We start from the raw sequence: 17985 nt of genomic DNA on the forward strand, positions 1-17985 counted from the left end.
TCTCTGTCCTATAAATAAATAAATAAAATCTTTAAAAAAAAAGAGGTACAATAGCCAAAGGTAGAATAACAACCCAAATGTACATTGAGGGATGAATAAACAAAATGTGGTATATACATACAAAGGATTATTCAGTCTTTACTAAAAAGGAAGGAAATGTTCCATATGCTACAACATGGATGAACCTTAGGGACATTATGCTTAGTGAAATAAGTCAGTCACAAAAAAGGATACTGTATGATTCCATTTATATTAGTCATCTAAAGTAGTCAAATTCATAGAAACAGAAAGGAGAATGGTAGTCACCAGGAGATGAGTAAAGAGGTAAATGGGGAGCTGTTTAAGTTTCTGGGGAGTTTCAGTTTTGCAAGATGAAAAAGTTCTAGAGATCTGTTGCACGACAATGTGAATATACTCAGCACTACTGAACTGTACACTTAAATGGTTAAAATGTGTAATTTTTTTTGTTGTGTTGTTTACCAAAATTACATTTTTCTCAATTATGAAAGAATTAAGAGGTATGCATTAAATTACCTAGGCCACTTTTAAAAATTATGAAACTATAAAGAGATCAAATAAAGTGCTTGATCAAACTCCTTTCTAACATCCAAGCGGCAAATATGGCTAAAAATACAACATCAAAGATTAAAAAGAAAAAGAATGCGTAAAATTGCATCTGTAAAGCACAGATCTTTACAAGATGATGTAGGAAAGAAATACAGTTTCTCCCAAGAAATTTAAAAATCTAATATGAAATGGATAATCTCCCAGAAAATATCAATTGAAATGTTAATGACATCAAATCCGACACTATGTTAGAATACTAGATCATACTAAATATTCCAAACAGTTTAATATTAGGAAATTTATTATTACAATTCATTATATGAATAGATTGGAGGGGAGAAGAAATACTCATTCCAATAGATGTCAAAAATGCATTTGATAAAAGTTAGTATACATTTCTGATAAAACTTAATGAGCTAAGAGAAAGAGATATATTAAATAGAGGATATTTGCATTATACTTAAGAGTGACACAGCAGCACTCCCTAGATAATGATTGCCTCTATTACCACTTTTATTCAACATTTTGGGAGTGTTCAAAACTGATGCAACAAGAGGAAAAACAAGAGGTAAAAGCACTGAAAAGGCAGAGACAAAAGACAATCATCTGTTGGGAGTCAATATGAAAACTCACCAGATAAACTCACATAATATAAGAATTCAGTTTAGCAGCCATATACACAAGATCAAAATATCAAAATCCATAGGTTCTTATACTCCAACAACAACAAATTACAAAGTGTAATGGAAGAAAAAATACCATGCATTACAGTAGTAAGAACTATAAAATAATCTGAAATAAACCCCCCAAAATGTGCAAAATCTATATGAAAACTCTAAAATTTTATTAAAGACAGATGAAGGGCCTGAAGAAAATAGAGGCATGCCATGTTTCTGGATGGAAATGCTCAGTATTATACATCTATTTCTCCTCAAATTAATCCATATTTCAATCTAATTCCAATTAAAATCTCAATGGGCATATTTTATGGCAGTTTACAAAAGCCATCTGACAAGTTAAATGCACAATATCTAAAACTCTTGACAGATCAATGAGGGAGAACTGCCTTCTAAGACATCAAAGCATTCTAACATACTAGGTTGAGCCATATGAAATCACAGAGATTTGAGGACTCTCCATGTATAAAAAGAACAGTATCAAAAGGTCCAACCTAATAACTAAAACTGATGTGGACATAGGAGAAAAAAAAAACAGCTATTATTAATCTGGGAATGTTAAACACTCAAATTTCCCTATTCCCACCACCCACAAATCCCTTTCTAAGTGTTAAGAAACAGAGGAGTCCACTAAAATATTTAATACTAATAAAGCTTGGTTAAAGGCCAAGAGGGCCTCCTATTTCTTACCCCAGTAGCAGTCACAGGCAGAAAACTGAAAGGGAGGGTGGAGAAGAGAAGAAGTGTAGGGAGGAAAAGTTTCTTTCAACAACCCTGAACAGGAAAGGATACCTAAGCTGAAACCTAAAAGAGGAGAGACAAAGAACCAGGGGAAGAATATCCTAGAAAGAGAGTAAAAGACCCTAGGTGAGAAAGTCTCCATGCTCTAAGAACAGGCCAGTGGGACTAGAAGATAGTGAATAAACTAAAAAGGTTATAAAATGAGGCTAGAATAAGAAGGATCAGCCATACAAGGTCTTACAGGCCAACGCAGGAGTTTGGGTATTATTTTAAGAGCAATGAGAAGTCAAATAATGATTTACATTTCAGAAAGATTGGCCTAGTTGCTGCATGAAGAATGAACTGAAGTGTGAGGAGACAAGAAAGAAAGCTAGGAGATCAAATTAGGAGACTACTATGAAGTCCAAGTAAGATAACAGCCTGGGCTAATGTGATGGTAGCAAAGATGGAGAGAAGTGGGAAGTTTCAAGGTATACTTTGGAAGTCTTATGTCCAGTATCCTTCCCACTCTACCACCTCACCTTTCTGGCAACAGAAACACTTTCTGGGAAACTATTCCATGAGACTCAGGTGAAAATGATCTCTCCTAGTCTACCTCCTAGAGAGGCAGAAAGACATGACTTACACCTAGACAAAGCATCTTTTTCCTTTTCAATGGCTGGTTCAGGCATGGACACATGACCCAAGCTAGGCCAACAAGATTATTTCAGGAGTCAGGAGTAACTTTTTTTCCTTGGATTGCTAGCCATAAAAACAATGTAATCCTAGAATTATATTGGCGTAAGACATTAATTATCCTCCAATATCCATACTTCCCTTCTTTTAGTAAAACACTTTTCCATAAGTTATATCTGGGTGTGATGGCCATTTAGCAAGAGCTGGGTCCTAGTAATGGACATACAACTAAGTTCTGGTCAGGAAGTGATGTTTGCAATTTCTTGGCCAATTCATTAAAAGGAAGCTATCTGTGGTTGCCTTTCTGTTTCTTATTTCTCATGTGCTGTGTATTAGTTTTTCTAGGGCTCTTATAAAATACCACAGACTGGGTGGCTTAAACAACAAAAACTTATTTTCTCGCAGTTTTTTAGGCTAGAAGTCCAAGATCAAGGTGTCAGAACGTTTGGTTTCTTTGGAGGTCTCCATCCTTTTCTTATAGATAGCTACCTTTTTGCTGTGTCCTCACATGACCTTTTTTGTGTGCATGTATTTCTGGTGTCTCTTTCTGTGTCCAAATTTCCTCTTCTTATAAAGACACCTGTCACGGGCGCCTGGGTGGCTCAGTTGGTTAAGTGACTGCCTTCGGCTCAGGTCATGATCCTGGAGTCCCGGGATCGAGTCCCACATCGGGCTCCCTGCTCGGCAGGGAGTCTGCTTCTCCCTCTGACCCTCCTCCCTCTCATGCTCTCTGTCTCTCATTCTCTCTCTCGCAAATAAATAAAATCTTAAAAAAAAAAAAAGACACCTGTCAGATTGGATTAGGGTCCACCCATATGACCTGATTTGACCTTATTCCCTTTTTTAAGGCATTACCTCTAAACGCAGTCACATTCTGAAATACTGGGGGTTAGGGTTTATCAATTTTATTTTTTGTATCATAAATGTACTCTTTAATCCCCATTTCCTATTTCACCTATCCCCCCCACCTACCTCCCCTCTGGTAACCATTAGTTTGTTCTCTATCGTTAAGAGTCTGTTTTTTGGCCTGTCACTCTCTCTCCCTTTTTTCCTTTACTTGTTTTGTTTCTTAAATTCCACATATAAGTGAGATCATAGGGTATTTGTCTTTCTCTGAATGATTTATTTCGCTTAGATTCTCTCTAGCTCTATCCATGTCATTGCAGATGTCAAGATTTCATTCTTACTTATGGCTGAATAATATTCCAGTGGGGTGTGTGTATGTGTGTGTGTGTGTGTGTGTGTATCATATCTTCTTTATCCGTTCATCTACTGAAGGACACTTGGGCTACTTCCACAGTTTGGCTATTGTAAATAATACTGCAATAAACATAGGGGTGCATGTATCCCTTTGGATTAGTGTTTTTGTATTTTTGGGGTATATATCCAGTAGTACAATTACTGGATCGTAGGGTAGCTCTATTTTTAATTTTTTGAGGAAACTCCATACTGTTTTCCACGGTATGCATACCCAGTTTGCATTCCCACCAACAATGTGGGTTAGGGTTTCAACATGAATTTTGGAGGGACACAACTCAGCCCATAACCGAACTGGACTGTGGATGTGATGCTAGTGAGCCAAATTAGACTTTGTAGATGAAGTCAACACCCTAAGGCAAAGCTGTGCAATAAAACTTTCTGTGATGATGTATATGTTCTATTATCTGGCACTCTCCAAGATGGTAGCCACTAGCCACATGTGACTATTTAAATTAATTAAAACTAAATAAAACTAAAAATCTAGATCCTGTTGTACTAGGCATATTTCAAGCACTGAGTAGCCACATGTGGTACACAGCCACCATACTCGACGGCACAGGTTAAGGGATGGTGTAACAAAACAGGAGAACTTGGACTTATGCGTGACCTGAAGGACTACCCCCAGAGTATCACATAATCTATCCTGCTTCAACCACATGTGTTTTGGAGTCATTTTGTTCCAAAAACCCATCTTCTATTTTAACCAATACAGTAAATTAGAAGTAGAGTGCTGCCATAACAAATTCCTAAAAACTCTGGTAAGGCTCAGAGGACAGATAGCAAGGAAACATGTCAGGCTGGAAAACTAACCACCTCTGTTATGCAGTACCAAACCATTTAGTAAAACTCTTGCCTGCCATAATGGAGAGGGCACATTACATGACTAATAAGTGTGTATAGCTCTAATAAAAGCAGTTAGAAAAACTCAGAATATTGGTGGGTATTGGCTGTTTAAAGAACTGGCAAAAAGATCAGCTCAACCAAGTGTAAGGCAGTTTGTGAACAGAGATAGACATAAATACAGTGCCACTGAGAGAAGCTCTCTCAGTAGCAAACCCTACCCTGAGTCCAGTAAATCGAGGCCTCTCAGGTTAGGAAAGGCAGGACTTTTGTGCTCCAAATATACCAAGAGAACTTTGTAGCAAAGAACATGTGAAGAGGGTCCCTTTGTGATGGGTTTTGATGTGTCAACTTGGTTAGGCTAAACTAAGAGGAAAGGAAGGCAAGCAGCCATTTTGTAAATACTTTCTCTCAGGTATTCAAACACTAATCTAGGTGCTGCTGTGCAGGGATCTGTAGATGTAATTAAAGTCCCTAATCAGGGGGCACCTGGGTGGCTCAAGATGGTTAAGCGTCTGCCTTCAGCTCAGGATCCCAGGGTCCTGGGATCCAGCTCCACATCCGGCTCCCAGCTCAGGGGGGAGTCTGCTTCTCCCTCTGCCTCTCCCCCTACCTGTGTTCTGTCTCTCTCTCTCTCTCAAATAAATAAATAAAATCTTAAAAAAAAAAAAAAAAGAAAAGAATTTATTTTAAAAAAAAAGTCCCTAATCAGGTGACTTTTAAACTAGGGTGATGATCCTCAGTGAGCCTGACCTAGTAGGTGAGGTCTTAAAAGAGATTGGGCTCTTCCTGGCAAATGAGACTCCAAATAGCAGCTGAGTCTGTAATTGTTCTCCCTTCCCTGGATCCTCCTCTCCTAACTTCCTAGGGAGAACAGCATCAGCATATGCCCACGGGTTCTAGCCTGCCTGAGATCTTCCCTTCCCAAATGCCTACCTTACAAATTTCAGACTTACTTAGCCAGCTCCCAGAATTGTAATCCAATTCCCTGTAATAAATCTCTTAATACCTACCTCCCTCTCTCTCTCATATATAAATCTCCTATTTGTTCTACTTCTCTGGTTAAACTCTGACTGATAGACTATTCAAGCCTATTATTTCAGATGCCCTCAAGGTAGCCCAGTAACACAAGGAAAGAGGAACAGGCCTAGCACAGAGACTAGTACAGGAATGAGTAGATTTCACAAGTTACGACTAAAAGAGATCTTCTGCTGAAGATAATGTCATATGGTACTGACTTAAACAGAATAGAAGTCTATTAAGTTTTTAAAAGAGTTTTACCACCGAACTACATTACTGGCCTATAAAAACCTATGAATGAACCTTAAATAACCCTGCAGCTCCTTAATCTATACCAACTAGCAGGGAGCTATAAAAGTTGTGCAATTTCTAGGGCAGTCATATTCTTGAATGCCTACTACTTCAGATGTAGCAAAGGAAAATAACAAACAAGGAAGAATCACCTAAGAACAAAACCAAGGACACACACAATAGTCAAAAGGGCATTCCTCCCACAGAGCAAAATCAAAGTTTAACCAAGGGATTTATATAGTTGCCAAAGCAGAGTCTTCTGATCAGGATTTCAGCCATTAATGTCCATTAATATGGACCAACAACTGTTCTCTACTTCTATTCTTTCCTTCTCCAAAGAAGCATCATTATGATTATCCTATTCCTATTCACCCCTGTGCAATGGGTTGGGCAAAAGGAGAGACACATTATTTATTGTTTTATAGATTACTGGCTGAATTAAGAGAAAAAGAAGTATGTAAATATCTGTTGTGTTGAGCTATGCCTAGTAACTGGATGGAACTTTGGAGTGATACTCTTGAGAAAGGAAGAAAAGTATGTTAGAAGAAAGGTTTGTACAAATGTTGGGTGACCAAAAGGTTCATACCAGTACTCAAGAAGAAAGGTTTAAATCGGAAATACACACTTGATAGTCACTAGCATATATATAAATACACAAGACTAGATAAGATCACCTAAGAAGTGAGACTACATACAAGACCAAAAAGGGCCCAGGACTGAGCAATGAGGTACTAAATAATCAAAGAATGTACAGTGAGGAGAGTAGGAGGAAGCAAGAAGACCAAAAAAAGCAGCTAGTAATGTAGAAACAGAAGAGGGTGGTATTACATAAGCAAGAGAATAGCATTGTTTAAGAGGCAAAAATTGGTCAACAAGGTCAAATACTACTAAAAAGAGTAAATAAGAAATGGACACAACAATTAAATATTATATCCAAAAAGATATCTGTGTATCTTTCAAAAACAAAGCACAGCAGTATCAAAAGAAAATTTCTAAGAATATTTTCTTAAAATATTGGGGTGAAGGTCTCCAGAAAGCAAAAAAGAGTAAGTCATTTTACTACACAAAAATAAAATGTTTCTATATTGTGAAAATACTATAAACAGAGAAGAACAAATAATACTGTGAAGGATTATTATGCATAAATATAAATAGCACCAACAATCACTAAGAAAAAGACAATTCTAATAGAATAATAAGTAAAGGATATAACAGGAAATTTTCCAAAAGAAATCCAAATGAAAAATAAAAATTAAAGTTTACTCAATGTCAATAGTACTCAGGAAAACGAAAACAAAAACAAAACACGATTTTTTGTTTAACACATTTTAAAAACTAAGATTGCTCATTTCTAGTAATATTCTTAATACCCTGTTGATAGAAGTAAAACTTGGGAATATTTATTAAATTTAACATGTGCATAACTTCTGACCCAGCAATTCTTTCCAGGAATCCATTCCAAAGAAATATTTTTATACCCAAAAATAACTGTAAAAGGACGTTCACTTCATGTAACAGCAATGTACTGAAAACAATCAAAATGTCTACCAACATAGGGGCGCCTGGGTGGCTCAACTGGTTAAGCATCCAACTCTTGGTTTTGGCTCAGGTCATGATCTCACTCAGGGTTGTGAGATCAAGCCCCACATCCGGCTCCAAGTCTGCTTGAGATTCCCTCTCTCCCTCTCCCTCTGCCCCTCCCCCTGCAAGTGCGCACGCTCTCTCTCTCTCTAAAATCAATCAATCTTTCAGAAAATGTCTACCAGTATAAAAGAGCAAATAAATTATGAACATTCATACTATGGAACATTCATAAGTAAATAAGAACAATGAGGCAAAACCTAATGCACTCTGTCAGACACACATACCCCTTCTCTACCCCATACTCATTCATTCACTCCCACCAAGAAAGAAACTAGAATGTTTGATATATACCAAGCTGTTAGCAGCATTTACTTTGAGAAAGAATAAGATAAAAACCTTTATGTATAAGATTTTTTTTAAAGTATGAATGCATTCCTTAGTTTTTATAGTTAAATAAGTATGTAACCATTACCTGAAGACTTAGCTCTTCAACTGATGTATCAATAAATCTTTTAGCAAGCAATAAAACTTTTAGCAGACAAAATGTGTAAGTGATAGCTTTGTTCTCTGTGACCGATAATTTGATTAACATACACCAAGGGGAAAAAAAGAAAAAATTTTCAAATAAGGATTAATTCTGGAGGGTAAAATTATAGGCAATTTTTGTATTCTTCTTTAGATCTTTTTGATTTTGTCAAATTTTCTACAAATATGTATACATTTAATTAATAATGTTTAACTATAGAAATACTATATTTAAAATCTAATTTGGAAGATATTTAACATTATACTTTATACTACTATAACTCAATTTCTCATATTTTAACATATTTGTACCTACATTAACCACAAGTATACCTTTATAACCCCTATTCTCACTACAAAATCTTCACGGTAAAATTAGAACGGATGTCTTTGGTGTCATTTAATTGTTAAGGATATTCTAGAAAAATAGCACATACAGACATCATCTTTAAAAAAAAATCAGAACATGATACCACAAATTAGTGAGTATTACAAGAGGCACTCATAAAAGATGTAAAGTCTACCCAACTTATATTCAAAAACAGAAATAAAACAATCCCTATAATGAGACCAATTCTAAAGGAACAGTTACACTGAAAACTAACACAGATTCCCAAATAAATTAATTATACAGGACTAAAACCATCTTCACAGTTTTAAATTATTATTAATTTTATCTCAACATGACTTAAATTTTATGGAACTAGGAATAATGTTTCAGGTGTTTTTTTTTTTTTTAGATTTTATTTATTTAACAGAGAGAGATACAGAGAGAGAGGGAACACAAGCAGGGGGAGTGGGAGAGGGAGAAGCAGGCTTCCCACAGAGCAGGGAGCCTGATGCAGGGCTCGAGGTCATGACCTGAGCCGAAGGCAGACGCTTAACCACTGAGCCACCTAGGCACCCCAATGTTTCAGTTTCTTCAAATTCCTCATAATCCCTGATTTTGCTAGGTCTCAATAATGCCTTTTAAATTTATTTAGCAAAGTATAAATAGTGATATTTTCTAAAAACCATAAAAAAAACCATTCCATCACTCTAATTTTTCATGTATGTAAATTTAAGTTTTACTAACCTACAAGGTAAATAAAATCATTTAACTCAACATATACAGCTATTATTTTAAATATAGCTAACTTTTTAACAATTCACTGAGAGGGAAATGGTTGAGATTACTATATACTGAAAACAGCCACACATAGGAGAGACTCAATAAATGTTTGTCAAGTAAAAAAATTAACTCCTATACCACATCTTGAACTAGTAAGAACTGTACTAGAGCCTTTATAACAGGACTATTTCTGTTATTAAATTCAAATAAAAAATAAGAGGGAAACCGCATAGAGAAAGTAAGAGACAATAATGAGGTCAAAGACTGAACTGGAAATAAAGCTGGTATAACACAAAGAAGAATTCCTTTTCTTCTCAGGTCTCGAATTTAGGGTGATAGGAAAGAGTGAAAGGAAAATAGAACTATATGTTAATGTTTATTTATTCGAAATTCAAAACTGATGAAACTAGTTTTTCTACAGATCTGAGATATTTCTCAAAGGTTCTTTAATTAAAAGACGATTCAAGAGGAAAAACCCAGACCACAAATTAATTTTAGGACAGGTTATTTCTTCATTTTTTTTTTTTTCTTTTCTGTTCCTTTCTTTTTGGGGAGTATGGGAGGATTGAAAAAAAAAAGATTAAATGAAACTCAATGATAGCTCAGGAGGGGAATATGTCCGGCTGGAGATGCAAACATACAGACTAGTTTCATAAATCTGTCATGTCTAGTGTGTACTTCCAAATAATCTCAAGAAATAAGAAATAAGGAATTTACTTATTTTCAAATTTGAAATAACATTATCTAACACACCTCACATTTTTCTCCATGACTCAAGTTTGAGTAACTGATTAATCTGAACATTAAATAACAAGCAGTAAGAATATAATTAAGTATAATCTGCAGTTTTCCTTTATCATGGATTCCATCCCTAACCATCCAATCATTTTTTAACTATCCCACTCTAGAACTTGTTTAGTTTTAATCATCATTTTCATGGTACAGCAGGCAGAAATATATATAATCTATTTTGTACAGATATATCAAAGAATTATTTAAGAGTTATGATTCTCCAATACCTCATTTCATCTTGTTCAACACCATACTGAAAAAATATGCTTTGTTTCAGATCATTTGCCCAAAAAAAGCACATTTTTTACCCATGACTCATAAAAACCTATTTAACATTTTTAACCTATTCTCAACAATCTTATTTCATTAAACACAACTCAGTCTGACCTATCTGTACACCTTGAGAAGGATTTCATCATATTGTCAAAATTGTTTATAAACATACTAAATAATATTGGGTGCAAACAGAATTCCTAAAGTACTATGAAGTTTACATTTTTTGGTAACTGACCCTCTTTTATGTCTAGTCTCACCCAGAAGTAAACCTAAGTCAACTCTTTTAAAAGATCAAGGTAATGTTTATGAGTTTTATAAAATAACAGAAGGCAATCTGCATTGTGCTTTCAATCAGGTCTATATTATAATGTCGAGTTTCAAAGCATTTTTGGGAAAAATAAAATCTAACATGTCTCTTTTCAATAATTAAAACCTAAATTATAAATCATGATAAAATGATACCTATTTCGTTCCACAATTCCACTTCCCCTCATGACTGGAAAAGATATTTTTAAAGACAAAAATATATACACATTAAGAAGTTAAACACCATACGTGAGGAAGGGTGTTTTGATTCTGTGTGGCAAGTGGATAGGCATAACTACCAGACTGGTAAGGTTCCAGGGACCAGAAGGGTATTCATATTTACCCTTCACCTTCAATTTCCTAATGATTTTTTTCCAAAAGGTGAAAGTTGAAGGAAGTTAGTCAGATTGAGCATAGATTACCATGGATGTTGGTGCCCCCTATTGGTCCTAACAAAAACATAAACGGTATCAACAGGCACTACTTCACATACTACTATGAAGTGAAATTTTTTTCATCTATGGTCAAGTATGTAAAAATTATATGGAAATTCATTACATACACATTTCCTAACCCACTAAATCATCTTTATAATAATGCAGAGTAAACTACTGCCATAAATGCAAATATGCTGCCTCAAAGACCTAAAAACTGAACTTCTAGTCAACCAGACTTCTAGTCAACCAGATGGTATAACTGGACACCAGTAGAAGCAGTCTAGTAAATAGTCTCAAAACTTTCAGGGAATTAAAATGTATTCCTCTGATGATTCCAAATATTTCCAGAGTAAGTGGTTAAAGAAGAAATATTTTTTCATTTATTACTTATTTATTTTTACTTCAGAGATCTGACTTCATGAAAGCCTAGCAGAGGTTAAGACACTAGGACTTATATAACATATATGGTACAGTGCAGGAGGAGATATAAAGATGTGTAAGGCAAGGTTTCATCTTCATCTTCATCACATCTTCAGATCTGATAGTCCATAGCAGACTAGATGAAAGCGGCTTCACTAATTAAACAGTTAAAAGGCAAAATATGAGGATTTAAGACAAGAGTAAGCATAGAGCTAGTTTATCAGAAAGAACAAGTTAAGTCTTGGACTTCACAACACACATAGACCTTCTGTGTTACTACATTACCTTGGTTACAAGTAGTTTCCCAATTCTAAACAATGCACATAAATGCCTGCCTGATTCCCCACTACTACTGCAGTGAGAATATTTCAAAATAACAAGGTGGGAGGGAGGAAGGAGGCAGTCACAGATCTCTCTGAGAATCTTATAAAAAGTTCTGCACACACACTATGGGGGTAGGGGAGAAAGAATAAAACACTTTATAAGCACCTTCAACAAAATCTTGGGTTTAATTTCAGGTATTCACAGCCTATCTAGATCCCAAGTTAACAACTCAAGTATATTTGTATACTTCTGAAACTCACCCATTTTATTTAGGATCTATGTTTAACCATTTACTCTCACTATCGTACCTCCCAAAACCTGTATTTAATCATTGCTGCACTTTTAAATCAATGTGTCTTAAAATAGTTTTGCTCACCATTACTTACCCAGTACAACAAAATGCCCAGCATATAGTAGGAACTCTAAACATGTATTGAATAGCGAAACAAATATGAGAACACCTACTTCATAGGGATATGGTGAAAATAAAATGAGAATACATGATACCTGTATTATCTTATTTAAATAATTCTCATACCAATGATATACAACAGAATCTACATTATCACCATTTACATAAGAGGAGACTGAGGTGCAGAGAGGTTAAATAACTTGTCCAAGATCACAAAGCTAGTAAGTGATGGATCATATCTGACTCTAAGCTCTAGTCCATGCTCTTAACCATTATGTTAGATTTGACACACAGTAGGCACTGAATAAGTAATAGTTTCCTATGTTTTTAAAATGTAAATATACCTAGGACACTTAAGGTACTTATCAGGCATTCAACAATCAATATATATTGGCTTAACTGGCTTTCCCTGTTAATACCTATGGAAGAGGATCCCTACTGAAGAGGACTGTCACTAAGAGAAGTAATTAGTAACTGAAAGATACTGAAATACAAACTTCAGCTATTTGGCAGCCCTGGATCCAAGAAGGGAGAAACTCTATTCCTTCTCTTGGTTTCCTAAATGAATTCTGGATTCTCCTTAAATACTAGTTATTCACCGAAAATGTTTTTTATCAAGTATTGTGCTTAAGCAGACTATGAGACAAGATAATTACGACAGAACTATTCAAAGAGCTTAACTTCTAGTTTACAAATACTGCTTTATCAATTAAGAGATGAAACTGGGGAACAAGTAAGCTTCTCTGGACTCATCTGGGATTCTACCATTATAACAAAGGAACCTGGATGGCATTTTTCCATTAAAGAACAACAACAAAAAGATTTAGAAGTGAATTTGAGGGAACAAAATCTACTGAAATAATTTTTCTTTCTCTCTCATTCTCAACCCTACCTCTTCCATGTCTACAAACAGATTCTCCCTGGCCTTGCAAATCCTTTCAAAAGTGAGTAGTCAGTACTAATTTATGCACTGGGAGCTCCCCTTGTCTAAAATTTCACCACTAGGTTTGTCTCTTAAATTTAAAGCCTCAAGTTACCTACCAAAAATAGCCGGAATTCTGAAAAACTCCTATTGTCTTTACATTTTATTCATCTTTAATAAAAGTTACTTTTGAACACGAATCCTACCTTTAATAGCAAATTTTTTCCCCTTTGAATTCTGCAACAGCAAACACTGATATCATCCAATTACATTTCAAAATGCATTCAATAGAATGCATGTTTCTTCTGAAATGGAGTACCAACTCATGCGATGTTAACATTTTTTTCTTGTAATATTCAAGTAAGCAATTTAGTCACTAATTTGAAAAGAAGTGCATTACAATTTTATGTTAGGAAATACATTTCTGTGTATTTTCCATATTAGTCACCCACTGAAAGCCAAGGCAATTACGCATTTTTCATTTTGATATAAGATTTTTGAGTCAAATGGGAGGGTGGGAGAGTAGGAGAGGGAAAAGGAGAGCTCTTGGTCTTATACTTTTGTTTCCAGGTATAGCCGAAGTTACATTAATTATCTAAAACACGATTATCCTATTCTGACATTGAAGAGAAAAATCCAATTCTCAATAAGCTACTCCAACATTTAATAAGAATTAGATGCTTGTTCTTCAAGATTCAAGTAAGACTCTTATTTAAATTAAATTTCCTTTCCTTCCAACTTTTCCTCTTTCAGCAGATATAGAGAATATCCAGCTAACATTTCCTCATAGCAAATGTATATATTTTTGCTAAATTTTCCTTCAATTTTTCAGGTTAAGTACCTGAAACCACAACTATATACAGAAACTATAACCTTTCATATTCCTTTTTAACCTTTTGATGACTTTTATTAGAAGGATAATCTCAAGGATCATGTTATCCACATTTTTCATTGTGTAGCCAATAACAGAATGAATTAGAAAATGTACTTAAATACAATGAGTATTAATCACAAGATTTCCTAGCTGTAGAAAGTTAAACTTGTGCTGACATGTCAATAAAATGATAATGAAATGAAAAACACTGCACAACTCATCCATTTAGCTTATAGTGTACAGTGACTGTGAAGTTTATTTACTTCTTTATTTTGGTCAAGGATAGAGGCAGGTGCAGAGACATACTGTACTCCTTTCTGCCTGCTCATCCCTCATCATGTACCTATATAGATTTATTTTTAATGGCTGCACTTTCTTACACTTATTTCTCCTGACTCATCTTCACAATTGACAAACCTACTGTTTACAGCACTGTGCACAAAACAAAATAAAGCACACTAAAAACAAAGAAACTCCCCTAGTTGATGAAAGTCAACATATATCATTCCCATTTTCTGAGGAAAATAAACCTGACTCAGAAAATTAACACACCTATAAACTTACTAAAAGTTTTGCTTCTTAGGCCAAATTCCAATGAACAAAACTACCTAGGTATATGAAGATTACAGCATAATATTCCAGTAAGTACTGCACTCAACTTTATACCAAGTTCCAAACCACAGCTTGATATTTTGTGGGAGAATTTAAAATCTTAATAAAATACTGGCATTTTGCCCACAGCTGCATGATTGTGTTACCTTGCAATTTACTGCCTAATTTTTCAAAGATGTCAGGCGGGGAAATAAGCTGTCATAAAAAGTGTACTGGTCTGAACCATTAGAAAACTTTGATTTCTACTTCTGCTACTATCCACCACAGTTTCCTCTAAGCCTTGTTTTCCTCATTTTTAAAATAAAAAGGCTGAACTAGATTACTTCTAAAATGTTTCTCATCTCTGCAAAGAATCATACAAATGAAAGATTCTCACTACCATAATAGATTTTATTGGAAATAAGAATCCCATCACATCCTCCTCTTCATTGTTTCAAATGCAGCCCAAGCAACACCCTATATGGAAAGGTCCAACTATAAAATCAATACAAAATCTATCAACACAAACCTATTCTCAGAATTCAATAGGATAATGGAATAGCAGGGAGTGTCCATCTTTTTGGTATACATACTTGAACTATTACATCTCTACCTATATAACTTCATCCAATCTGAGGTAAAAGAGAATCTGGTCTTCCAACAGACAAGTCTCAAACTCTTTAAAAGGTATTTCTCTATTTGAACAGAACTCAAGATCCAATAATACAATTTTCAAAAAACAAGCCTTGCACCAAGATAAACTCTGTGGGAGAGAATAAATGGCAAGTGGTACTTCTAGATAATTCAGTTGTTCTCTTACAAAAGATTTAAAATCAGCTTTTAAAGCTGTTTTCCTTCTGCTGCCTTAAGTTACAACTTCGTTCTCCAAGATTTTCTAGCTTCCATTTCAGGGAGTGGACAAGAGAGTTACAAAAGAGCTGATAATAAGGCTAACTCTTAGTTTTTTCTGTCAGTATGGTATGTTTTACTGAGCTTTTGGGTTATATGTGGCCTTTGAAGAATAAGGTCCTGCAACGCCGCCTGTCTGTGGACCCAGGAAAAATTATAAACAGTTATGAAACCAGATCACTAGGACAAACCAAGAGGCCTTCCTATTCCAACTCACCACAACCAAGGCTGGCTTCAAAGCACTCTTCAGCTGTCCCATATTATCTGGAAAACGACACAGCCTGGCTTAATTTTTCCTCACTAAGGAAGCATCTGAAGATGTATATGTATATACATGTAAGAGTCAAATATACTTTTCAGCCACTGAGTTATATATAAATGTATATGGATCTAAGATCAGTTCATCCAAAATCCCTGAGAGATCAAAGAACTAAAGGCTACTTCAGCAGCCACAATAATTATGAAAAAAAAAAAAACAAAACCAAAAACCTGCGGAACAGTATGGAAAAGTACAGCTTCTCACGTGTCTCTCACATACACAAATACTTAGCTCTGAGTCCATTACAACCCTACCTCCCCTCAAAACTGCTCCCTACCACCTCACAAGTGGGAGAAATTTACCAACCTCCTAGTCATTCCCCAAGAGACTCAGCTACCTATTATCTTATCCCTCCCGCTTTGGTCCCGCCCCCGCCCCAGGAATAACATGGCCCTACTGACCCCAGTCAGACCCCGCCGGGTGTGCAAAGAGGGAATCTAACCAATTCCCTCCATCCTTAACCGTGTGAACCATCCCAGGATAACCTGCTGTTCACCAACTCTGTGGGCTCTGTGGTCCTCCCACCCCCACGTGTCAGCTACCCTCCCCCACATCCCCACACCTCACGATTTAGGCCGGGGAAAGAAAGAGGGCAGTGGAAAGCCTGGCCGCTAAGCTAGATCAACCCACAGGAATCTGTCCCACCGTAAGTCCCCTCCCACCTTCAGCCCCTACCCTTTACGGTCCCTTCCTCCCTCCTTCCTTTGAAACCAGGCCCTTGCCTCAGAAACCTCCTCTTCCTCGTCGTCGTCGTCCTCTTCTTCCTCGCTGTTGTTGCTGCTGGTGCCGCCGCCACCTCCACCGCCGCCGCCGCCGCCTCCACCGCCGCCGCTGTTGTCGCTGTCGCTGCTGCTTTCGCTGCTGCTGGGGGGTCGGCAAGTCCGGTTACGCTTGGCTTTGTGGTGTTGCTGCTGCGGCGGCTTCTTCTTCAGGAGTAGGTCGCAGACTCGCACCATCCCACGAGGAGAAGAGGCCGAGCGAGCCCCGCTGCCGCCGCCAACGCCGCTGCCGACCTCCGCCGCCGCCGCCGCCGCCGCCGCCGCCGCGGGGGGGGCCCGCCACGGCCGCCACCGCCGGGGGGCTCCCTTCTCCCTCAGCCGCCGCCGCCGCCGCCGCCGCCGCCACCGGAACCGTCGCCTTCTCCATCCCCAGGGAAAGAGGGAGGGCGCGGACGGGGGAGGGGCGTGGGGGCTACGCTCTACCGCGACTTCGGCCGCACCGGGGCCGACACAGCGCTCGGTGCCGCCTCCGCCGCCACCGCCTCGGTCACCTCTACTGCCGCCGCCGCCGCCGCCGCTCCGCCAGCTCTCACCTCGTCTCGCGATACTAAGGGCGGGGAGCCTGACGATGGGAGGGAGGGAGAGGGAGGGAGTGTGAGGGAGCAAAGGGGGGGGGGGTGAGGCGTAAGGAGAGAGCCGGGTGTCTGGAGACCCAGAGGAGGGGAGACTACGGAGAGGCGAGGGAAGTGTGCCTAGGGCGACTTCCGATGGGGGGACGGCGGGGGCAGAAGAGGCCCGCGATTACTGTCGTAGCGCCGGCGAGCGCCCGGATTTCTTCTTTTTCCTCGCTATTTCCCCCACACATACAGCCCTTCAGACCTCCCCTCTTCCTTCCTCGCTTTTGACTAGAACGCAGCCGCAGGCGGAAGTGCGGGTGACGCCATCAGCCGTCGCCAGAGCGGTGGCGCGCGGGTGGCCGAAAGACGAAAGTGAGATTTCGAGGGCTGGGTTCCGGGCTCCGGCGGGCGGGCGGTGCTGCGGTGCGTGCGGCGGGCGGGCAGGCTGGAGAAGAGCGGCCGGGGTCGGGTGGGAAGCCGGTGAGGAAGCGCGCTCCTGACACTTTGTTAGCAGGAGGCCAGAACCGCCAGATCCGGGAGGTGGGGCCTCTTTCTGGGCTGTCGTATGTAGTTTTATTCCTGGCCATTTTTTCCACCGCCAAATCGTGATTAGGGCTTTGGATCTTTGAGAGGTGGCGTCGTGTAAGGGAAAGAGCCCTCTTTGCCTAAGTTTTACAGACTTCCTGAGCCTGAGTTTACAGTTGTGTGATACGGAGTTTGATTAGGTGATGGCTGAGATTACCACAACTTTGAAGTTTCCAAAGGGGAGAAGACAG

At 38.1% G+C, this 17985-nt stretch overlaps 1 protein-coding gene across 1 annotated transcript in view; it reads right to left on the reverse strand.

Moving 5' to 3' along the window:
- ANKRD17 (ankyrin repeat domain 17) overlaps positions 1-17151 on the reverse strand; it is a 161601-nt gene extending 144450 nt beyond the window's left edge. Inside the window, 2 exon segments of the mRNA XM_032400529.1 lie at positions 16596-16920; positions 16922-17151. Of these exon segments, the coding sequence (XP_032256420.1) occupies positions 16596-16920; positions 16922-17019 (423 nt within the window). The 5' untranslated portion in view covers positions 17020-17151.
- Between the last annotated feature and the right edge of the window lie 834 nt (positions 17152-17985).

This window comes from Phoca vitulina, unplaced genomic scaffold (genome assembly GCF_004348235.1).
Source record: "Phoca vitulina isolate PV1807 unplaced genomic scaffold, GSC_HSeal_1.0 scaffold3, whole genome shotgun sequence".
Taxonomy (NCBI): domain Eukaryota; kingdom Metazoa; phylum Chordata; class Mammalia; order Carnivora; family Phocidae; genus Phoca; species Phoca vitulina.